Raw genomic sequence first — 21895 nt, forward strand, 5'->3', positions numbered from 1 at the left:
GGGGGAGGGGGAGGGAATCGTATTGTTGCCGTTTGGGTGTTTAAAGTATCGTGAAAATCGTGAGCCGGCACACTAAAACCCCCTAAAACCCACCCCCGACCCTTTAAATTAAATCCCCCTCCCTCCCGAACCCCCCCCCCAAATGCCTTAAATTACCTGGGGGTCCAGCGGCGGTCCGGAACGGCCTCCTGCAATTGAATCGTGTTGTCTTCAGCCGGCGCCATTTTTCAAAATGGCGGCGCAAAATGGCGGCGGCCATAGACCAACCCGATTCGACTGCAGGAGGTCGTTCCGGACCCCCGCTGGACTTTTGGCAAGTCTTGTGGGGGTCAGGAGGCCCCCCCAAGCTGGCCAAAAGTCCCTGGGGGTCCAGCGGGGGTCCGGAAAACGATCTCCTGCCGCGAATCATTTTCCGTACGGAAAATGGCGCCGGCAGGAGATCGTTTTCCGGACCCCCGCTGGACCCCCAGGGACTTTTGGCCAGCTTGGGGGGGCCTCCTGACCCCCACAAGACTTGCCAAAAGTCCAGCGGGGGTCCGGAACGACCTCCTGCAGTCGAATCGGGTTGGTCTATGGCTGCCGCCATTTTGCGCCGCCATTTTGAAAAATGGCGCCGGCTGAAGACAACACGATTCAATTGCAGGAGGCCGTTCCAGACCGCTGCCGTTCCGGACCGCCGCTGGACCCCCAGGTAATTTAAGGCATTTTGGGGGGGGGGTTCGGGAGGGTGGGGGATTTAATTTAAAGGGTCGGGGGTGGGTTTTAGGGGGTTTTAGTGTGCCGGTTTTCCTGCCCTCCCCCTTCCCCCGATTTACGATTTTTTGACGATAAATCGGGGGAATTGGTATTGTATCGTGGCCCTAACGATTTTTGACGACTTAAAATATATCGGACGATATTTTAAATCGTCAAAAAACAATTCACATCCCTATAAGACAGGCAAAGAGTGAATTTGAAATAAAGTTGACCATAGAGGCAAAAACTCATAATTAAATTTTTTAAAAATATATCCGAAGCAAGAAACCTGTGAGGGAGTCGGTTGGGCCATTAGATAACCGAGGGGTTAATGGGGCTCTTAGGGAAGATAAAGCCTTTGCAGAAAGACTAAATTAATTCTTTGCTTCTGTGTTTACTAATGAGGATGTTGGGGAGATACCAGTTCCGGAGATGGTTTTCAAGGGAGATGAGTCAGATGAACTAAACTAAATCACTGTGAACTGGGAAGATGTAGTAGGCCAGATTGACAAATTAAAGAGTAGCAAATCATCTGGACTGGATGATATGTATCCTAGGGTACTAAAGGAACTAAAAAATGAAATTTCTGATCTATTAGTTAAAATTTGTAACCTATCATTAAAATCATCCATTGTAACTGAAGACTGGAGGGTGGCCAATATAACCTCAATATTTAAAAAGGGCTCCAGGGGTGATCCAGGTAACTATAGACCAGTGAGTCTGACTTCAGTGCCAGGAAAAATAATGGAAATTATTCTAAAGATCAAAACCGTAGAGCATATAGAAAGACATGGTTTAATGGAACACAGTCAACATGGATTTACCCAAGGGACATCTTGCCTAACAAATCTACTTCATTTTTTTGAAGGGGTTAAAGATGTGGATAAAGGTGAACCTGTAGATGTAGTGTATTTGGATTTTCAGAAGGTGCTTGACAAAGTCCCTCATGAGAGGCTTCTAAGGAAAACTAAAAAGTCATGGGATAGGAGGCGATGTTCTTTCATGGATTACAAACTGATTAAACGACAGGAAACAGAGAGTAGGATTAAATGGACAATTTTCTCAGTGGAAAAGGGTAAACAGTGGAGTGCTGTAGGGATCTGTACTTGGACCGGTGCTTTTCAATATATATATAAATGATCTGGAAAGGAATACGACGAGTGAGGTTATCAAATTTGTGGATGATACAAAATTATTCAGAGTAGTTAAATCACAAGCGGATTGTGATACATTACAGGCGGACCTTGCAAGACTGGAAGATTGGGCATCCAAATGGCAGATGAAATTTAATGTGGACAAGTGCAAGGTGTTGCATATAGGGAAAAATAACCCTTGCTGTAATTACATGTTAGGGTACATATTAGGAACTACCACCCAGGAAAAAGATCTAGGCATCATAGTGGATAATACTTTAAAATCATCAGCTCAGTGTGCTGCAGCAGTTAAAAAAGCAAACAGTATGTTAGGAATTATTAGAACGGGAATGGTTAATAAAACGGAAAAGGTCATAATGCCTCTGTATCGCGCCAGGGTGAGATCGCATCTTGAATACTGTGTACAATTCTGGTCGCTGCATCTCAAAAAAGATATAGTTGCGATAGAGAAGGTACAGAGAAGGGCAACCAAAATGATAAAGGGGATGGAACAGCTCCCCTATGAGGAAAGGCTGAAGAGTTTTGGGCTGTTCAGCTTTGAGAAGAGATGGCTGAGGGGGGATATGATAGAGGTCTTTATGACCATGAGAGTTCTTTGTGATAAATAGAAATTAGTGTTGCTATCACAGTAATAAAATGCTTGAAAAGGCTATTAACAAGGGCCTGCCCTACCTATGCTGCTATTATAAACACAATAGGTAGGGTGGGCGAGATACTGACAGCTAAGCTAGCTTTATATTTCATGTTTGATTGCAATATAGGAATAAAATAGTAAGAATTGTATTTAGAAGCTATTAGAATTTAAACAGATCAATTTGAGTGCCTGAGTTCAGTAAAACAGGAACTTAAAATTGTGACAGATGGTGAAATCCCACAAGTTGGATAGGAAAGCACAAACTGTCTTCAAATCTTATATGGAAAATAGAATATAAAAAGTCCCTTCTTAAGTAAAATAAATGGCCAACGGCCAGTAAGATAAGTAGACCTAACCTAGACCTAACCCGGCTTTCCACACTGTGTGGGCAAGATGGTTAGTTTCTGCGGTTAAGAAATATGTTGTTGCAAATATCCCTCAGTATTCCCCCCTCCCACCTTGTTAAGAAACGAGCTAATGCAAGGCTTGAAAAGGGGAAGTAACTTTTAGATGATTAACTACTGCCATCTAACAGTGTTGAAGTAAATGTGCAACCCCTCACAAATAATAGCAATGCTAAAAGCATCCCCTCCCCTACCTGCTTCCAGAAAGTACCAGAAACTTTTTTAACACCTCTCCCCTCCAATTAAAACGCTTGTAATTCATAAGCCTATCAATGAATAGCAGGAAACCGCAATGCTTAAGCCAGGAAGAAGGGGGTTATAAGAAGGCCTTCCAGTTCCTGAAACTCGTGTGCTGCCTTGCCAATAGACCTGTCTGGTGACGGTGTATGCACCCATATCATGATATGCAATAAAGACCTGCTTTTGCCGATAAATTTGTAAGTTCACAGTAATCTGTTCATGCAAGGGAAAAGTGTTCGTTTTCTTTCATCTATAACATCTTGAACGAGTAGATGTGAATCGGTTATTTACACTTTCGAATAATAGAAGGCTAGGGGCATTCCATGAAATTAACAAGTAGCACATTTAAGACTAATCTGAGAAAGTTATTTTTCACTCAACACACAATAAAGCTCTGGAATTTGTTGCCAAAGGATGTGATTAGTGCAGTTAGTGTAGCTGGGTTCAAAAAAGGTTTGGATAAGTTCTTGGAGGAGAAGTCCATTAATTGCTATTAATCAAGTTTACTTAGGGAATAGTCACTGCTATTAATTGCAGCAGTAGCATGGGAGCTTCTTGATCTTTGGGTAATTGCCAGGTTCTTATGGCCTGGTTTGGCCTCTGTTGAAAACAGGATGCTGGGCCTAGTGGACCCTTGGTCTGATCCAGTATGGCAACTTCTTATGTTCTTGAGTTGCCAGAGGGCAAACCTCTGAAAGAAACAAGACCTGGCCTCTACATCCTCTGGCTGCTGAGAGCACAGAGGTGCTGGAAAAAATCAAGATCCCACAAGCCCCATCCTGTGAATTAACAAGTTTATGCTTTCGGTCCCGGGCAGCCACAATAAATTTAACCTCTAATTTACATGTTATCATATTGGCCAATAAATTCCCTGCTTTACTGCCATATTGAAAACGTTGACATTTATAATAAACCTGGGAGAGGTGGCACATTGAAAAAGTTGAGAATATTGTTGGGGGAAGAGAGAGGTGGGGACAATGCTGGGTCGTTGAGCCAAGGGGCAGGAGTAGGGAAGGGCTCAAGAAAAAGGCAATAGCTGGGGAAGGTCGAGCCTGGAGGAAGGAGAAAGTCTAGGAGTTAAGGGCTAGGCCTTTTGCTGGGAAAACTGATAAAAAAAATAAAAATTATACATCTATGAGTAAAACATTTTTGTTTTATAAATTAATTTTTATCAAAGACCAATATTTTAAACAAGTCTGCAGCATCCTCCTCAGGAATAAAGTATGCCCCTGTCAGCGGCCTTGAGAAAAGTTGCTCTTGGGCTATACTTTGCGTCATTCCTATTTTCTTTCGAAAAATGTCATTGCTTCGTTAGAAGTACAATGTCAAAACTGTAAGCAGGAGCTCAACGTGGAACTGGGTATAATTGATAGGTAAAAGCAGTGCATTTTTGTCCGCTCTCAGGCGTGGTTTGTGCTTACTAGAGAACAAAAACAGTTAGACCCTTCATATTTATGAACTGCGGCATTTTTTCAACAGACATTTAAGATTGGATGCACGAACCCCGTTTCATTTGTGACGGAACTTCTAGGCTACACCTGCGGAATTATATAGAAAGGGGCGTGCTCGTACGATTGCCACGCCCCACCCCGCCCCCTCCTAGTGCAGCGCCGCAGCTGGCTCCGGAGGTTTGCGCGGGGAGGTGCAACAGTGTGTGACGTCATGGCGCTTGCCCTACGCATTCCGGGTTTACCTCTTCGCCTGCTACCGACCGTTCCGGGGTGCTCGGTCTTAAATGGCGTTTACAATAACTATAACGTCTCCCTCATAGGCTTTTGTTTGCAAAGCTAAAAAGAGGAGGCGGCTCGTGGTTGTTTTGTGTTATACAGTCCTCTTACTTTTCTGATAATTCCCCTACTACAAGGGTATTTAACTAGGTACTCTTTCCGGTTCTCGGTGCTGTCCTTGCTTTGCATGTGTCGGCGTGGTGCCTGCAGAGAGTTCTGATCGGAGCAGCGCCCCACACCAACTCCCGATACCTGTATTGAGGGGGTGGAGTTGCTGTCTGAAACTTTTCACGTCTTAGAGATGAAAAGTAAGGGTATTCCAAACTTGTCGTGATTACCCCACAGTCTGGTGTTTAGGATAGCCAGAAATGAACTTGCACGTGATACATTTTGTGTAACTTGAGAATTGGAGTGCCAGTAGTATACAAAGTTATCTCATACACAGTGATGTCGATATTCTGAAAACCCGACGGGCTTTGCTATTACCAGGATAGGTTTGGGAAGCTCTGATTAAAACAAGGGTCCTAATGATTGTATTTTACTACTAATCTAAATTTCCCGTTTCAGGTGTTGGATAAAGAAAATACTAAATAAAATATTAGAAATATATTTGAGTTCTCACGCCATTTTTAACCTCAGTTCTATATAAGAGAGGGTTATTAGATCGTCCTGATGTCTTTGTGTTGTTGTGATTTTAGCCTTTATGAGTGCCCACCCTTACAACTTTTAAACTGAACCAATGTCAAGGAAACTTGTGTAACTAGTTCATTGGGGAAACAGACCGTTCCAGTCTTCAAACCCGGGGAGGAGGTGGGTTGGAAAGGGACAAAGTTGAGACTTTTGCCATAAAAAATGTATCGGAACTAGACCTGAGGCTAAACAGAATGTTGCTCTTTATATTTTTTCATTTTGTAACTTCGTGATAGCTCATATTTAAGCATGGTTGGCATTTATTTTTAAGGTTTTGACTTGTTGCTTTGACCATTGTGTACTGGGGAAAATCTATATCTTTCATAGCTATTCCAAATGGTAGTTTATTTTTATTTTTATTTATTTAAAAACTTTTCTATACCGTCGTTAAGTTAGATAACCATCACAACGGTTTACAGAAGGGCACGATAATAAAAAATGGGTGGTATATCCAACAAATTAATCATGTGCCATCGTGGTACGGTAACAATTTAACGTAATAAACTAATTGTGTAAGTTAAGCCTGTTTTGTTAGGAACATATTAGCTGGTTTGATTTTAACATTAATTTGCTTTGTAGGTTATAAGTAATAACTTCTAGCTGGGTGCGTTCTTATACATCAACTATTTTTCTCCTTCTCGTTATCTTTATAAAAAGCTTGTTTAAAAAGCCAGGTTTTCAGATTAGTTTTGAATATTTTCAGATTTCTCTGCAGCCTTATTTCAAGTGGCATGATGTTCCATAGCACGGGGCCAGCCAGTGACAGTGCTCTTTCCCTTACTTGCATGAGATGAGCTGATTTAACTGAGGAGATAGTTAGTAGAGCCTTATTTGCAGATCTCAGGTTTCTTTGAGGGACATGTACGCGTAGTGCCGTGTTAAGCCAGTCTGCTTTTTCACCGTGGATTAGTTTGTGGATTATACATAGTGCCTTATATTGTATTCTTTGTTCAATTGGCAGCCAATAAAGTTCGGCAAGTGTTCCTGTTATGTGGTCACTTTTTTTTTTTGCCAGTCAATATTCTAGCAGCGGAATTTTGCAATATTTGCAGGAGCAGAATCGTAGATTGAGGTAGTCCTAATAGGGAGTTACAATAATCTGTGCTTGCGAATATCATTGCCTGTAGAACTGTGCGAAAGTTGTTTAGTGTTAGTAGTGGTTTTAGTCTTCTCATTATCATTATTTTTGCGTATCCTTCTTTTATTTTCTGTGAGATGTGTTGTTTCATGTTTAGCTCCGGATCGAATATTACTCCTAAATTCCTTATTTTTGTTGAGATATCAACGGCTTGAATATTTTTGATTGTGAATGATGGTTGTACGTGGTGTATGTTTTTCCGTTCAAGATGTAGGAATTCAGTTTTATCAATGTTTGTTACCAGTTACATCTGATTTAGGAGCTGTTTGATTATTTCAAGATACATGTTGGCTAGTTTCATTGTTTCTTCAATGGTGTTAACAATGGGTAGCAGTAGTTGTATATCGTCAGCATAAATGTAATGTACGATTCCAAGTCCTGCTAGTAAGTGACATACTGGGAGGAGGTATATGTTAAATAGTGTTGCAGATAGGGCTGATCCCTGTGGGACGCCGGTAAGCAGTGATACTTTGTCTGAGAGTGTATTTTTGATTTGTACCTGGAAGCAACTGTTGTTAAGGTATGACTCAAACCATTTTATTGTTTTATCAGCGAGTCCTATTTCTTTCAGTCTATTGATTAATATACTGTGATTTACAGTGTCGAATGCAGCAGAGAGATCTGATAGAACCAGAATGTAGTGTGTTCCTGTGTCGAATCCTCTTAAGATATTGTCTGTTAGAGCTAATAGCAATGTTTCTGTACTATGGTGTTTGCGGAACCCATGTTGTGCTGGGTATAGTATGTTGTTGTTTTCAAGGTGGTTTGAAAGTTGTTTTTGAACTGTCTTTTCGATTAGCTTGGCAATTAGGGGTAAGTTGAGATGTTTGGGATAGCTGCAGGATTCCCCCCAGCCTTTTAGGAAAAAGTAAATGTTTTAAGTGCAATTTATATAAACAAATAAAATGTAAAACAGTAGAACTAGTCAGGAGCACTTATTAAATCAATGTGAAACAATTTGATTCAGCCTTTGATTTCAATTTAGTTTAAGCTGGCAAAAAAGTCTAAATCCATCAGAATTTATGCCACAGATCTTGGTGAAATCCCCTGAAAGAGGCTGTGGATCCATAGAGATCAGTGGGGGATTTTGTATAGGTTTCTGTGGATCCATTATATATCTTGCTAACAGCTGCTCCAGTTGCTCCAAAAAGGGTCCCAAATTAATTTGAATCCAAATGATTTGATAAATTAGGGGTAAATTTTAAAAAAGTACGCCCATGCGTACTTTTGTTAGCGCACCAGGCGCAAACAAGAGTACGCCGGATTTTAATGGCTACGCGCGTAGCCTTTAAAATCCAGGGTCGTCGCGCGCAAGGCTGTGCAAAATCGGAGCGGCTTCATGTGCACCGAAATCGAAGGGAACTTTCCTTCCACCCCCTAGCCCTATCTAACCTCCCCTACCTTTGTTTGACAAGTTACGCCTGCCCCGGCTGCGCGATTCCCCGGCCCGGGAGCAGTTTCGGAGGCCTCGGCCACGCCCCTGAAACGCCCCCAGGCTGGAACGGCGGCCCCGCCCGGGATGATGTGCCGCTGCGACGCCTGCGTCCCGGGGCTTGCGCGCGCCGCCGAGCCTAGCCTATTCAACATAGGCTCGGCACGCGCAGGGGGAACTTGGGGCAGGTTTTCGGGGGGTACGCGTGTATCCCTTTGAAAATCTGCCCCTTAGTTTGCAAACCTTCCCTAAAGACATTTGCACATCCTTAGCTTTAAGTGTGCAGCAATGTATTACTGACATCACTGAACTCTTTCCCCCTGGAATTTTCAATTGCCATTTTGAGATTAGTAACATAATGCCATGATAAAGATGTCCACACTCTGGCTTTAAAAGCTTCCTCCATTTAAGACTACCACTGACTAGACCTCTCCGGTTTTTGTTTGCAGATCAGGGTGCTTGTGAAGAATGAAGAAAGCTGGAGATAGAACAGGTGATCTGAAAGGAAAGAGGAAGAGAGGGCCAAAAAACCAACAGCCTGCCTTTCAGAAAAAGGGACCAAACATGAAAAGCAAAAGTAGGCCAAGGAAGCATCCATGCCAGTCACCCAGAGGTTAGTATGTTACAATTGGGATTCGGAAACATCTTGGAGTTTAGTGTGACTGGAGAATAACCCTTGGCGACGTGACTCACCTTGGACTAGGATCCTGTGGAGTCTCAGAAGCTAAGCTGTGTCAGGCCCAAGTTCTTGGTTGAATACTTTTGAGGAAGATTGAGTGCTTGTAGGTCAATAAGGAACATTCTCAGGGTTATCAATGACCCAGCACTGTAGAATAATGTTTGGCAACACCCTTTCTTCTGAGCCTGGGTTTCTAAACCTTCATTCAGTTGGTGTCAGCAACAAGTGGGAGTGATGGCATAAAATGAAGACGTGGCAGAGAGAAAGAGTCCAGGATCTCAAAGGTCATTTTCATTTCCTAGTTAAACTGAAGACACAGGGAGGACGATATTTAGCACTACTTATCCAGCTAAGTGGCAGTCGTTGAATATCCGGCTATGTTCAGCAGCCACCACTTAAGTGGATAAATATTTATCTGGCCAAGTAGGTAGCTGGATATCTTAGGGGCGGGCAATGGACGAATCAAGGTGGGGTAATTTATCTGGTTAAGTTAACCGAATAAATTAGACCTGCTGAATAGCAGGTCTAAAGTTATCCGGATATAACTTATCTGGCTAACTAGAACTTACCCAGTTATATTCAGCTGCATAGCCATCCGGATAAGTTAGATAACCAGATATCTTTGAATATTGGGCCCCAAGGACCAATACATCTTTTAAGTAGAACTTATCTCCAGAAGGCCAGCGAGATGCCCTGACACTAGCCGTGTTTCGATAACTGCATCAGGAGGGCCGATGGAAATAAGACCTTTAAACATCTCTTAACATTGCGCTAGTTAGTATTGTGCAAGGTCTTTTGCTATAGTGGCTACGAACTGTTTGACGCCATGCTTGAAACCCTCTCGCTGGACTTCTGGAGATAAGTTCTACTTAAAACTTTAACACTAGAGTCTGCCTAAAGGACTAATAAATTTCTATTTGCAAAAGAAAAAAACTAAAAAAAGTGCCATTTCAAATATATTGTACCATAGCCAATGACTACACGTAAGGCAAAGAAGGCATTTGTTTTTGCTGGTAGTTTCATGGCCTGTCCCCTTGTTTTCATATTATTTGAAAGGGTAAATAATTGTTCTTTATTTGTCTATTCCACCCCATTCATGATTTTATAAACTTCTATCATGTCCTCTTTCAGCCTTCTTTGTTCCAAGCTGAAGAGTCCTAGCCTGCGTAGCCTCTCATCATAAGGGAGCTGTTCCATCCCCTTTATTACTATTATCGCCCTTCTCTGCACCTTTTCTAGTTCTGCTATGTCTTTCTTGAGATGGGATGATCAAGGTGTGGTCGTACCATGGCTCAATACAGAAGCAATATGATATTTTCTGTTTTATTCTTCATTCCTTTTTGGATTATTCCTAACATTCTATTTGCTTTTTTGACCACAGCTGCGCATTGAGCTGATGATTTCAACATATTGTCCACAAGGACTCCAAGGTCCTGTTCCTGAGTAGTGACTCTCAAAACAGGACTTAGTATCCTGTACCTGTAGTTGGGATTATTTTCTCCCGTGTATCACTTTGTACTTTTTCACATTTAAATTTTATCTGCCATTCTGTTGCCCAGTTTCCTAATTTCACAAGGTCCTCGCAATCTGCCATTTTAACAAATTTGAATAATTTTGTATCTGTAGTTTTGATCACTTCACTCATCATTCCCTTTTCCAGATCATTTATCAATATATTAAACAGTACCGATCCCTGTAGAAGTCCAGTAATGACCTTTCTCCATTTGGAAAACTGACCGTGTAGTCCTATCCTTTGTTTCTGACTTTTTAATCAGTTGCCAGTCCACAATAGAACACTACCTCCTATCCCATGACTTTACAATTTCCTGAGGGGTCTCTTATGGGGGACTTTGTCAAATGCCTTCTGAAAATCCAAATCAATAGGCTCACCTTTATCTGCATGTTTGTTTACACCTTCAAAAAATTCTAGAGATTGGTAAGACAAACTTCCCCTTGCCAAAACCATGTTTGCTGTTCCCCGTTAAGCCATATCTATTTATATGATCAGTGATTTTGTTTTCAAGAATGGCTTCAACCATTTTGTCTATCACTGATGTCCAGCTCACTGGTCTGTAGTTTTCCAGACCATCTCTGGAGCCCTTTTTAAAAATCGGCATTACATTAGCCATGTTCCAGTCTTCAGGAATCGTGGCTGTTTTAAATGATAGGTTAGAAATTACTAGTAACAGGTTGGCAATTTCATGTTTTAATTCTTTTAGAACTCTGGGGTAAAGGCCATCTGGTACAGGTGAGTTGTACTCTTTAGTTTAATTTGATCTACTATGGCCTCCATTGTCACAGATATTTGTTTTAGTTGCTCAGAATCTTCACATTAAAGAATGTTTTAGGTGTGGGTATGTTCCCAACATCCTCCTCCGTAAAGACTGAGGCAAAGAATTAAGTCGGTTTCTCAGCTATTTCCTTGTACTCCTTGAGTGCCCCTCGGTCATCTAGCAGCCCAATTGACTCCCTCACAGACTTTTTGCTTCAAATATACTTGAAAAAGTTTTTATTATCAGTTTTTGCCTCACTTGCAAGCTTTTTCCCCAAAGTGTTCTGTGGCCTTTCTAACTGCTGTTTTACATCTAAGTTGCCAGTGCTTATCTGTTGCTTATTTTCATCATTTGGATCTGCTTTCCATTTTTGGAATGATGCCTTTTAGCTTTAACTGCCTTCTTTACCTCACCGTTATACCATGCTGGCAGTCATTTGATTTTTCTTTAAACTTTTCTAATGCATGGAATACATTTATCTGGGCTTCCAAATGGTATTTTTAAACAATGTATATGTCTCATGCAAAGTTTTAATCCTTGTAACTGCTCCTTTTTAGTTTTTTCTAATTTCTTTATTCTATCATTGTCTCCCTTTTTAAAGTTATATGCTACTGTAGTAGTTTTATTTAATATAGTAACAGTCGACAGAAGAACAAATGATCCATCCAGTTTGCCCAGCAAGCTACATGATGTGGCAACTACCGCTCTGTGCAGGTTACCCCCATTCGGTTAGGCTAGTAACTGCCACTCTGCGCAGGTTTCCCCAAGAATTATGTTAAGGGCAGTAGTATTTATAATCAAAACCAAGCAACTCTCAAACCCATAACAAAATTACTACTAACAACATTTTTACAAGGTGACTAGCCTTCTTGATAATTCAAACAATGCTGCATGAACATGCTTTACTTTTGGACTTGGCCATAGAATCAGTCCTGTGATTCTTGATGCTTTTTCTCAAATGTTTGTATATCAGTATCCTGGTCTGTAAAAGTAGGCTATCGGAAGAATCCAATTTCTTCGCTATCAAAGTGGAGAGAGATGTTGTAGTTGCATCAAAATCATCAAGGCTAATTGGGCTGCAAATACAAAATTGTCTCATAAATAATTGCTCTATGTCACAACCTAGCCGTGAATGTGTGGGCCAGTCATCCCAGTCCTTATGTTAAATGTAGTAACTGCCTCTCTGTGCAATTTACCTCCATCCAAAATGTGCACCTACAGTTAATATAGGCTACCCTATTTCTTTATTTCCATGCTCTAGCCTCTAGGCATCTACAGTACTTATCCCATGCCCTTTTGAATTCCATTATCATTCTCGTCTTCACCACCTTTTCTGGGATATATTCCAGGCATCTGCCACCCTCTCTGTGAAGAAATATTTTCTGATGTTGATTCTCAGTCACCTCTCTTGGAGTTTCTTATTGTGACCCCTAGTTCTACAGTTTTCTTTCTAATGGTATACATATTTAGATCCTTCTGCCTCTCCTCATGTCTTCCAATACAAACCCAAACCATTTTGGTTGCCCTTCTCTGGACTGCCTCCATCCTGTCTCCATTCTTTTGGAGATACGATCTCCAGAACTGAAGACAGTAGTCCAGGTGAGGCCTCACCCAAGGTCCGTACAAGGGCATCATCACCTCTTTGTTTTCCTGATGGTTATTTCTGTCTCTGTGCAGCCCAGTATCCCTCCAGCTTTAGCCACTGCCCTGTCACATTGCTTTGTTGCCTTCAGATCTCCAGACACCATCATCCCAAGGTCCTTTTCACAGTCCGTGCACATAAGTATTTCACCCTTATCGCATTTCAATTAGAGTGCATGATTCTGCACTTCTTGGCATTGAAACTTAGCTGCCAAACTATGGCCACTCTTTCAAGCTTCCTTAAATCATTTTTCATTCTCTCTACACCTTCACTCTGTTGCAGATCTTAGTATCATCCACAAAAAGACAAATGTTTCCCTCTGCAATGTCACTCACAAAAACATTGAACAGAATTGGTCCCAAAACTGATCGAGGGACTCCCCTTAACACTGTTGTCTTTTCAGAGTAGGTTCCATTGTCCTACCTAAAGTGATTGTCAAATTTTATTTATTTATTTAATTTAGTTTTATATTCCACTTTTCACACTTTTTTTTTCAGCGCTTCAAAGTGGATTACATTCAGGTACTGTAGGTATTTCCCTACTCCCAGAGGGCTTACAATCTAGATTGTATTATGATCGCTATTGCTTAGCAGCCCCACCACTATAACCCCTCATACCGGGTCATATATACCACTGAGGACTAGATCTAAAGTAGTTGCTCCTTTCTTCTGTTCTAGAACTAGTTGTTCCATCAAGCAGATATTTTTGGTCTCTAGCATGGCTTTCTTGCATGTCCCGATAAGATATTGACCAATTCAATACTGGAGTAGTTAAAATCTCCCATTATTATAGTGTTGCCACATATATTTACTTTTTTTAATTTCAGCTAGCATTTCGCAACTTGTTTCTTCATTTCGGCCTGGTGGCCGGCAGTATACACCCATAGCTATACTCTTACCTGTTGCACATGGAATTTCTATCCATAAAGATTCCACATTGCATGTTGTTTCCTGTGTGATTTTTATCATGCTTATTTATTGTATTTATTTATTTACTATGGAATTTAGGCTACCTGCTGCCTAAGTGCTAGGTGGCGAACAATAAACATTTATAAAAAGTACAAATAAACAAAATCGCATATAAACATCTAAATAAGAGGAAAACAAAACAATCCTAAAAGCAAATAAAATGACACATAGCATCTAAAACATCAAACAGCAAAAACAAGACTTGATTGTTTTGCCATCTTTTACATATAGTACCGCACCTCCACCAATTCTATCGCCTCTATCGTGTCAATATAATTTATACCTAGGTATCAGTGTCCCATTGAGTATACTCCTTCTACCATGTTTCTGCAGTACCTATAATATCTATATCCTCGTATAATGCCATACATTCTTATTGTTCGGGCTTCTGTCATTTGCTACAAGCATTTTAAAGTATGTGTAGCTCAAGAGACATACCATACAAAAATCTCTTATGATACTTTGTGTAAATTGTGTCGGTTATATGTATGTTGGCTATATGTGCCCTTCAATACACAGAAATTTGATAAAGTATGTTTCCTTAGCGTTCGGGTAGATCAGTCCCAATGAGTGCCTTATGTACCTCTGCCAGCAGATGGAGACAGAGCAAAAGCTGACGTCAAGGCTATATAGTCCCGCCCAGACATCAGCCCGCCACTCTGTCTCCAGCAGATGGTGGACATGAATTTCCCTTTGGGGGATTGCCTGAGAATAATAATAAAAAAAAAAAAAAAAAAAGTAGTTGAAAAGGAGATATCAGAAAGACGATCTGTCTATGTAGCATCACTTGCCTCCTGAGGTGATACTGTGCAGTCCCTCCCTCAGTAGAGTGCCTTCAGTCCAGCAGCCTTGACTGGTGTGGACCTAAATTCCAATTAGTGGTTGCAGGCTGAGAGAGGCTCGGCGGTGAAGGCTTTAGCCCTCTCCCCGTAGCCCCATAGCCGGGACCTATTCCTGCTCTCAGCTGAGCTCAGGTAAAAGGTTTTTTTTTACTTAAAAATAAATAAATAAAAGAAAGTGAAAGGAAGTCAGCAGGAGAAGCGTCTGTGTTTCCTCTGTGTTTGGCTGTCCTGCTCACGTCTCTGGGGAGTTCTGTTAGGTGTGTAGAGATTGCAGGCTTGGAGGGTTGAGCAGCCATTTAGCTAGACCCTGCTCCCAGGCTGCTCCTATTTTGGCATATGGTAGGCTGCAGGGTGGTTTCACATGCTTTTTGCTGCTGGCCTTCAGCGCTTGTTTGCGTGTCTGTGTGGGCATCCATTCTCATCTATGTGTCCAGTTTCGGAGTTCTTTCTTCTGGGCGCATATCTTGTGCATCCAGTTTAGGCGTCGGTACTGAGAGTCCAGTTGAACGAGTGGCCTAGGCACAATGGGCTTGGACGCATGTTTTTTGTGTGCCATTTTGGGCATGCTTATACATGTAGTTAAGCTAGGCACGAGCCTTTATCGGTCTGCATGCTTACGGCAGGGGCCCGCATTGAAGAAACCTAAGCACTTATCTATCTGTGTGCATGCCATATCAGAACCATTCAGCCAGAGCTTTCTTTAAGCCTGTATTAGCGCTGCCTGGAAGCTTGGGGAGATTTGTCTGCTTCTGATTTTGCCGATGATGGTCCATCTCCTCGGGTTGAGGGGAGTGGGTCCGAGGGAGAGATGGCAAGAGTGGCCCCTCCCTTGATTTGATCCATGGGTAAAGTCCTCAGGGGTCACTAGTTTGCAGGACGTTTGGTTCAGGCCTGTGGGGCCTTGAATGGACCCAACCTCTTTTTCCTGGGTAGAATTCTTCCAGGGATTGCAGACATTTCTACAGGGCTGGTCTTTGGAAGCAGCAGTGCGTACTAAGGTAGCTCTGTGTGCTCTGAGTGCTCCTCTGCCTGTCTCCACGGTCAAGCGCTGTGGTGCAGTGCGATCTGACAGAGCACGAATGCAGGTGGATCAGGATGATACCGATGATCATGGGGGTGCCTCTCCTGGTGAGGAAGGGGACATTTCCCTGAATTTGGAGCCATATAGAACTCTTCTCCGTTTCTTTCAGAGAGATGAGTTGCCAGGTTTGATATCTCAGACCATGAAGACCCTCGGAGTGCCTGGGCTTGACTCTTTGGGGACGCAGAAGAAGGATCCTATTTTGGTCACCCTGCGCAAGGCTTCTTGTTTCTTTCCCCTCTTGGATGTTATCCAGGAATTCATTTATATGGAATGGAGTGCGCCAGAGGCGTCTTTTAAAGGGGGATATGTCTTGGCGGATTTATACTCCTTGGATCTGCAGGCCAGAGACCAATTGTGTTTCCCTAGGATGGATGCTTTAGTGTGTTCTGACCCAAAACATAGCACCATCCCTGTAGAGGAAGGTGTGGCACTAAAGGATGCTCTAGATAGGAGGACTGAAGTTATCCTGAAGCAAGCCTTTGAGGCAGTGACAATGATCTTGCAAATTACTTCTTATTGCACATTGGTAGCTCAGGCTACCTTGCGTCTTTGTCAAGAATCTGGTATTGCTGGGTCCAATCTTGGACGAATGATAGAACTGGGGGCTGCCTTCTTGGCTGATGTGGGCTGTGTCTTGGTATGCACAGCCACCAGAGGAGCTGGTTCAGTTATTGCGGCCAGGTGGCAGCTGTGGCTGTGCATCTGGTCCGCAGATACTATTTCAAAGTCCAGTCTTTCTAAGCTGCCCTTTGAAGGCTTGCTTTTATTTGGCAGTGAAATGGAAAATGGCAAGTAAATGGGGAGAGATCCAGGTCCCTCATTTGCTAGAGGACAAGAAACCCGTTGCCAGGTCTTATCTGGCCGCTCCTGAGACTACCGGTGGTTTTGTTCTTATAGGGGAATTTCTTCCAAGAGATCCTGTCCCTTCCACAGGCCTCAGTCCTTTCACCCCCAAGATCCTTGCAAGGATGCGGGCTCTGGAGGTGGAGTTCTTCGGTCTTCCCAATGAAGGCTTGCGGGCTCACCTGGTGATGCTTATCCTGGTTTTATCACAGGTGGATCCAGATTACTTCAAATCAATGAGTTCTTGAAGTGATTCGGAATGGGTATGCTCTAGAATTTTTTCGCATTCCTCCAGATGCCTTCAGGGTCTCGCTGTGCAACTCCCCTCAGAAGAGGGTAGAAGTGGAAGTGACGTTACAACAGCTGTTGAATCTGAAAGCAGTGATTCCTGTTCCCAAATCACAGTGAGATACGGGCCGATATTCCATTTATTTTGTTGTGCCCAAGAAGGAAGAGTCGTTTTTGCCTTTACTGGATCTCAAGGGCATCAACCGTATCTACTAGTCACGCATTTCATGATGGAAACGTGCGTTCTGTCATAATGGCCGTCCAAGCAGGGGAGCACCTCGCATCTCTGGATCTGATGGAGGCATATCTGCATATTCCCTTCTGGCAGGAACATCAGCATTTCCTCCAATTTGCTATCCTGGATCATAATTACCAGTTTCAGTCTTGTCTTTTGGACTAGCCATGGCGCCCAGAACCTTTTCCAAGGTCATGGTGGTGATAGCAGTGGCCCTTCGCAAGGAGGGCATTCTAGTTCACCCCTATCTGGACAACTGGTTGACTCGAGCTAAGACATTGTAAGAGAGTCTTCATGCTTCTCGCAGGGTGGTTTTCTTGCTTCAGGAATTAGGCTGGGTAGTGATTTTGGCCAAGAGCAATCTGCAGCCATCTCTGGGTTTGATTCGATACAAGGCAGGGCAGAGTGTTTCTGCCAGAGTCTTGTATTCACTTATTGATGCTGTGAGTTCGATCCCTGAGGAACTCTGTTTGTCCGACTGTGTGATCTTATCTTTAGGTCCTGGGGTTGAAGGTTGCCGCATTAGTAGTGGTTCCCTGGGTGAAAGCACATACGCACCCTCTTCAGCATGTCTTACCCTCCCGATGGAGTCCACAGTCACAGAACTATGCAGTGAAGCTGATCCTTCCATTAGAGGTGAGATCCTGGTTGGACTGGTGGTTACACACAGACCATCTCAGGAAGGGAATTTCGCTGATGCTGCCGGATTGGTTGGTACTCATGACAGATGCGAGCCTCCGGGATTTGGGGACTCACTATGAGGAGTTGGTAGTGCAAGGGTGCTGGAATGCAGCACAGCGGCAGTGGAACATCAACAGACTTGGAGGCACAAGTGGTTCAGTTGGCATGCCTGCAGTTCACCAAGCAGCTAGAGGCTCAGGCATTCTGGATAATGTCCGACAATACGACAATGGTAGCTTACATCAATCAGGGTAGAACAAGGAATCATAAAACCACCATACTATACAAAACGAACAGTTTCTATAAATGCAATCTATAAATTTAAATACAAACTTTTAATATATCTAATGTATACATAATATCACATCATGCATCACATTTCAAAAATTTTGTTAAAACTGTTGTAGCAAAATTCAATTGAGACCAAGCATTTACTAGATTCAATAATTTCTCACTCTGTCCCAATACATAAAAACATACAAAATCCCTAACATTCACACCACACATCCACTTATTTATTTATTCATTTATTAATTCAATAAATTATACTTCCCATAACTGAACATAATAATTTTCCTATGTGTTGCTAATACCAGCATGTGGGCAACGGTATAACAATTTTAATAAAATAATTTTTGAAATGTGATATGATTGACATGAATACATTAGATATATTAAAGTTTGTATTTAAATTTATATATTGCATTTATTGAATCTGTTCGTTTCATATAGCATTGGGGTTTTCTGACCTTAGATCAAACAGTGTGGGGTGGTCAGGGTAGGTTTTTGTTTTGCTAGTGGAACCAAGAGTCAATAGGTGTCAGGAGATAGATGCGTTTATGGTGTGGGCGGAGCAGTATCTCCTAAGCACATCTGCTTCTCACATTGCCGGAAAGGACAATATCAGAGCTGATTTCCTCAGCAGGAGAAACTTGGACCCAGGAGAATGGGAGCTGTCAGACGAGGCCTTTCTGTTCCTGGTGAACCGCTGTTGGCGACCGTTAACAATGCAAAGGTTCCACGCTTCTTCAGGTGCAGGCGGGACTCAAAAGCGATGGGCATTGACGCTCTTGTTCAGGAGTGCCCAAGCGGCGACCTTCTTTATGCGTTTCCGCCCTGGCCTCTGATAGGCAGGCTGGCCCAGAAGATTACAAATTATGCCAACACTGTCCTTGCAATGACTCCAGATTGGGCTCGAAGGCCATGATATGCCAATTTCCAAAGACTTCTGGTGGGCAGTCCTGGCTTGGATGGATCTATTATGTCAGGGGCCTATTCTGCACGAGGATCCGGGTCTATTCTGACTTATGGTTTGGCCATTGAAAGGGCTCAGTTGATGAAGTGAGGTTTTTCATCTGCAATAATTTCCACTCTTCTTCGGGCTTGGAAATTTTCTACTTCTCTAGCCTATGTTAGAGTTTGGAGGGTCTTTGAGACCTGGTGTTCGGAGCGAGGTATTCAACCGCTCAAGGTGGATATTCTGCTGATTTTGGAATTTTTTACAAGACGACTTGCTAAAGGGTTTGGCCCTTAATACCTTGAAGGTTCAAACTGCAACCCTGGCTTGTTATAGAGGAAGAGTCAATGGAGAGCTTTTGTCTTCCCATCTGGATATGTCCTTTCTTCTGCAGCCAGTTAAGCATCTTCGCCCTGTTGCAGCTTCTGGTGCCTCTGTGGGATCTCAACTTGGTCCTCGAGTTTTTGGCAGGTCTGACCTTTCGACCACTGTGTACTCTTTCCTTGCAGCTGCTTACCTAGAAGACATATTTCTGGTAGCAATCTGTTCAGCACATCAGGTCTCTGAGCTGCAGGCTCTTTCCTGCTGTGAGCCTTTTCTCATTATGACTCCGGGTGCAGTTCAACTTCGGACTGGGTCCTCCTTTTTGCCCAGCGTGTTTTCGGACCTTCATTTGAATCGGTCAATTTCTCTGCTTGGACAGGGACAGAGATGAAGCTGAGTACCACCTTTTGCGCTCCTTGGACAACAAACGTCATTTCTGCGGAAGTCTGATCACCTGTTTGTGCTCCATGGCGGAGGTAAGCATGGAGCACCAGCAACGCGGGCAACGATTGCCTGCTGAGTTAAGTCATTACAGCAGCTTATGTGACTGCTGATGTTGCCTTAACCATAACAGATTAGACTGCAATTCATGAGGGCTCAGGTGGTATCCTGGGTGGAACTTCGTTTCTGGTCACCTGCTGAAATTTGCCAAGTGGCGACACGGTCATCTTTACATTATTGCTTGGATGTAAGGGCTAAGGAGAATGCTGCGTTTGTGCGGGCAGTATTGACTGGACTGCTGGCAGCCTCCTGCCCTTTTCGAGATTAGCTTTGGTACATCCCACTCATTGGGATTGACCTACCTGAACGCTAAGGAAGGAGAAATTACTACTTATGGAAACATAGAAACATAGAAATGACGGCAGAAGAAGACCAAATGGCCCATCTAGTCTGCCCAGCAAGCTTCACACACATTTTCTCTCATACTTATCTGTTTCTCTTAGCTCTTGGTTCTATTTCCCTTCCACCCCCACCTTTAATGTAGAGAGCAGTGATGGAGCTGCATCCAAGTGAAATATCTAGCTTGATTCGTTAGGGGTAGTAGCCGCCGCAATAAGCAAGCTGCACCCATGCTTATTTGTTTTACCCAGACTATGTTATTAGCCCTTATTGGTTGTTTTTCTTCTCCCCTGCCGTTGAAGCAGGGAGCTATGCTGGATATGCGTGACATATAAGTCTTCTCCCATGCCGTTGAAGCAGAGAGCCATGCTGGATGTGCATCGAAAGTGAAGTATCAGGCACATTTGGTTTGGGGTAGTAACCGCCGTAACAAGCCAGCTACTCCCCGCTTTGTGAGTGCGAACCCTCTTTTCTTCTCCCCTGCCGTTGAAGCAGAGAGCTCTGCTGGATGTGTGAAGTATCAGTTTTTCTTCTCCCCTGCCGTTGAATCAGAGAACTTTGCTGTATATGCATTGAAAGTGAAGTATCAGGCTTATTTGATTTGGGGTAGTAACCGCCGTAACAAGCCAGCTACTCCCCTCTTTGTGAGTGTGAATCCTTTTTTTTTGCTGTTGAAGCTTAGAGCGATGTTGGAGTCACCGTAAGCCTGTGTATGTTTATTTAATAAGGGTATTGACTCCAGGCAGTAGCCATCATTCTGGCGAGTCACCCACTCTTCATTGGCAGCCTCTTGACTTTATGGATCCACAGTGTTTATCCCACGCCCCTTTGAAGTCCTTCACAGTTCTGGTCTTCACCACATCCTCCGGAAGGGCATTCCAGGCATCCACCACCCTCTCCGTGAAGAAATACTTCCTGACATTGGTTCTGAATCTTCCTCCCTGGAGCTTCAAATCGTGACCCCTGGTTCTGCTGATTTTTTTCCTTCGGAAAAGGTTTGTCGTTGTCTTTTGATCATTAACACCTTTCAAGTATCTGAAAGTCTGTATCATATCACCTCTGCTCCTCCTTTCCTCCAGGGTGTACATATTTAGATTCTTCAATCTCTCCTCGTACGTCATCCGATGAAGATCCTCCACCTTCCTGGTCGCCCTTCTCTGTACCACCTCCATCTTGTCTTTGTCTTTTTGAAGGTACGGTCTCCAGAACTGAACACAGTACTCCAGGTGAGGCCTCACCAAGGACCTGTACAAGGGAATAATCACTTCCCTTTTCTTACTCGATATTCCTCTCTCTATGCAGCCCAGCATTCTTCTGGCTTTAGCTATCGCCTTGTCGCATTGTTTCGCCGACTTCAGATCATTAGACACCATCACCCCAAGGTCCCTCTCCTGCTCTGTGCACATCAGCCTTTCCCCCCCCATCGAATACAGTTCATTCGGATTTCCACTCCCCATATGCATGACTTTGCACTTCTTGGCATTGAATCTCAGCTGCCATATCTTTGACCACTCTTCCAGTTTCCTTAGATCCCGTCTAATTCTCTCCACTCCTTCCGGCGTGTCCACTCTGTTGCAGATCTTAGTGTCATCCGCAAAAAGACAAACCTTACCTTCTATCCCGTCCGCAATGTCGCTCACAAAGATATTGAACAGGACCGGTCCCAACACCGATCCTTGCGGTACACCACTTAAAACCGCTCTCTCTTCAGAGAAGGTTCCATTTACCATCACACGTTGTCTTCTGTCCGTCAACCAATTTGCAATCCAGGTCACCACCTCGGCACTCACTCCCAAGCTTCTCGT

At 43.2% G+C, this 21895-nt stretch overlaps 1 protein-coding gene across 6 annotated transcripts in view; it reads left to right on the plus strand.

Moving 5' to 3' along the window:
• The window catches only part of LOC115084861 (probable endonuclease 4), a 108245-nt gene that overhangs the window by 19591 nt on the left and 66759 nt on the right, over positions 1-21895 (plus strand). The window contains exons 1-2 of one of the 6 annotated variants that reach the window (XM_029590224.1): positions 4809-5202; positions 8604-8767. In XM_029590224.1, coding sequence (XP_029446084.1) covers positions 8623-8767 — 145 coding nt within the window. In that variant the 5' untranslated portion in view covers positions 4809-5202; positions 8604-8622. Of the gene's footprint in view, positions 1-4808; positions 5203-5251; positions 5705-8603; positions 8768-21895 lie in introns of those variants that run through there. The other 5 variants (XM_029590220.1, XM_029590223.1, XM_029590225.1 and 2 more) reach the window with 5 other exon arrangements.

Source organism: Rhinatrema bivittatum, chromosome 2, assembly GCF_901001135.1.
Source record: "Rhinatrema bivittatum chromosome 2, aRhiBiv1.1, whole genome shotgun sequence".
NCBI lineage: Eukaryota > Metazoa > Chordata > Amphibia > Gymnophiona > Rhinatrematidae > Rhinatrema > Rhinatrema bivittatum.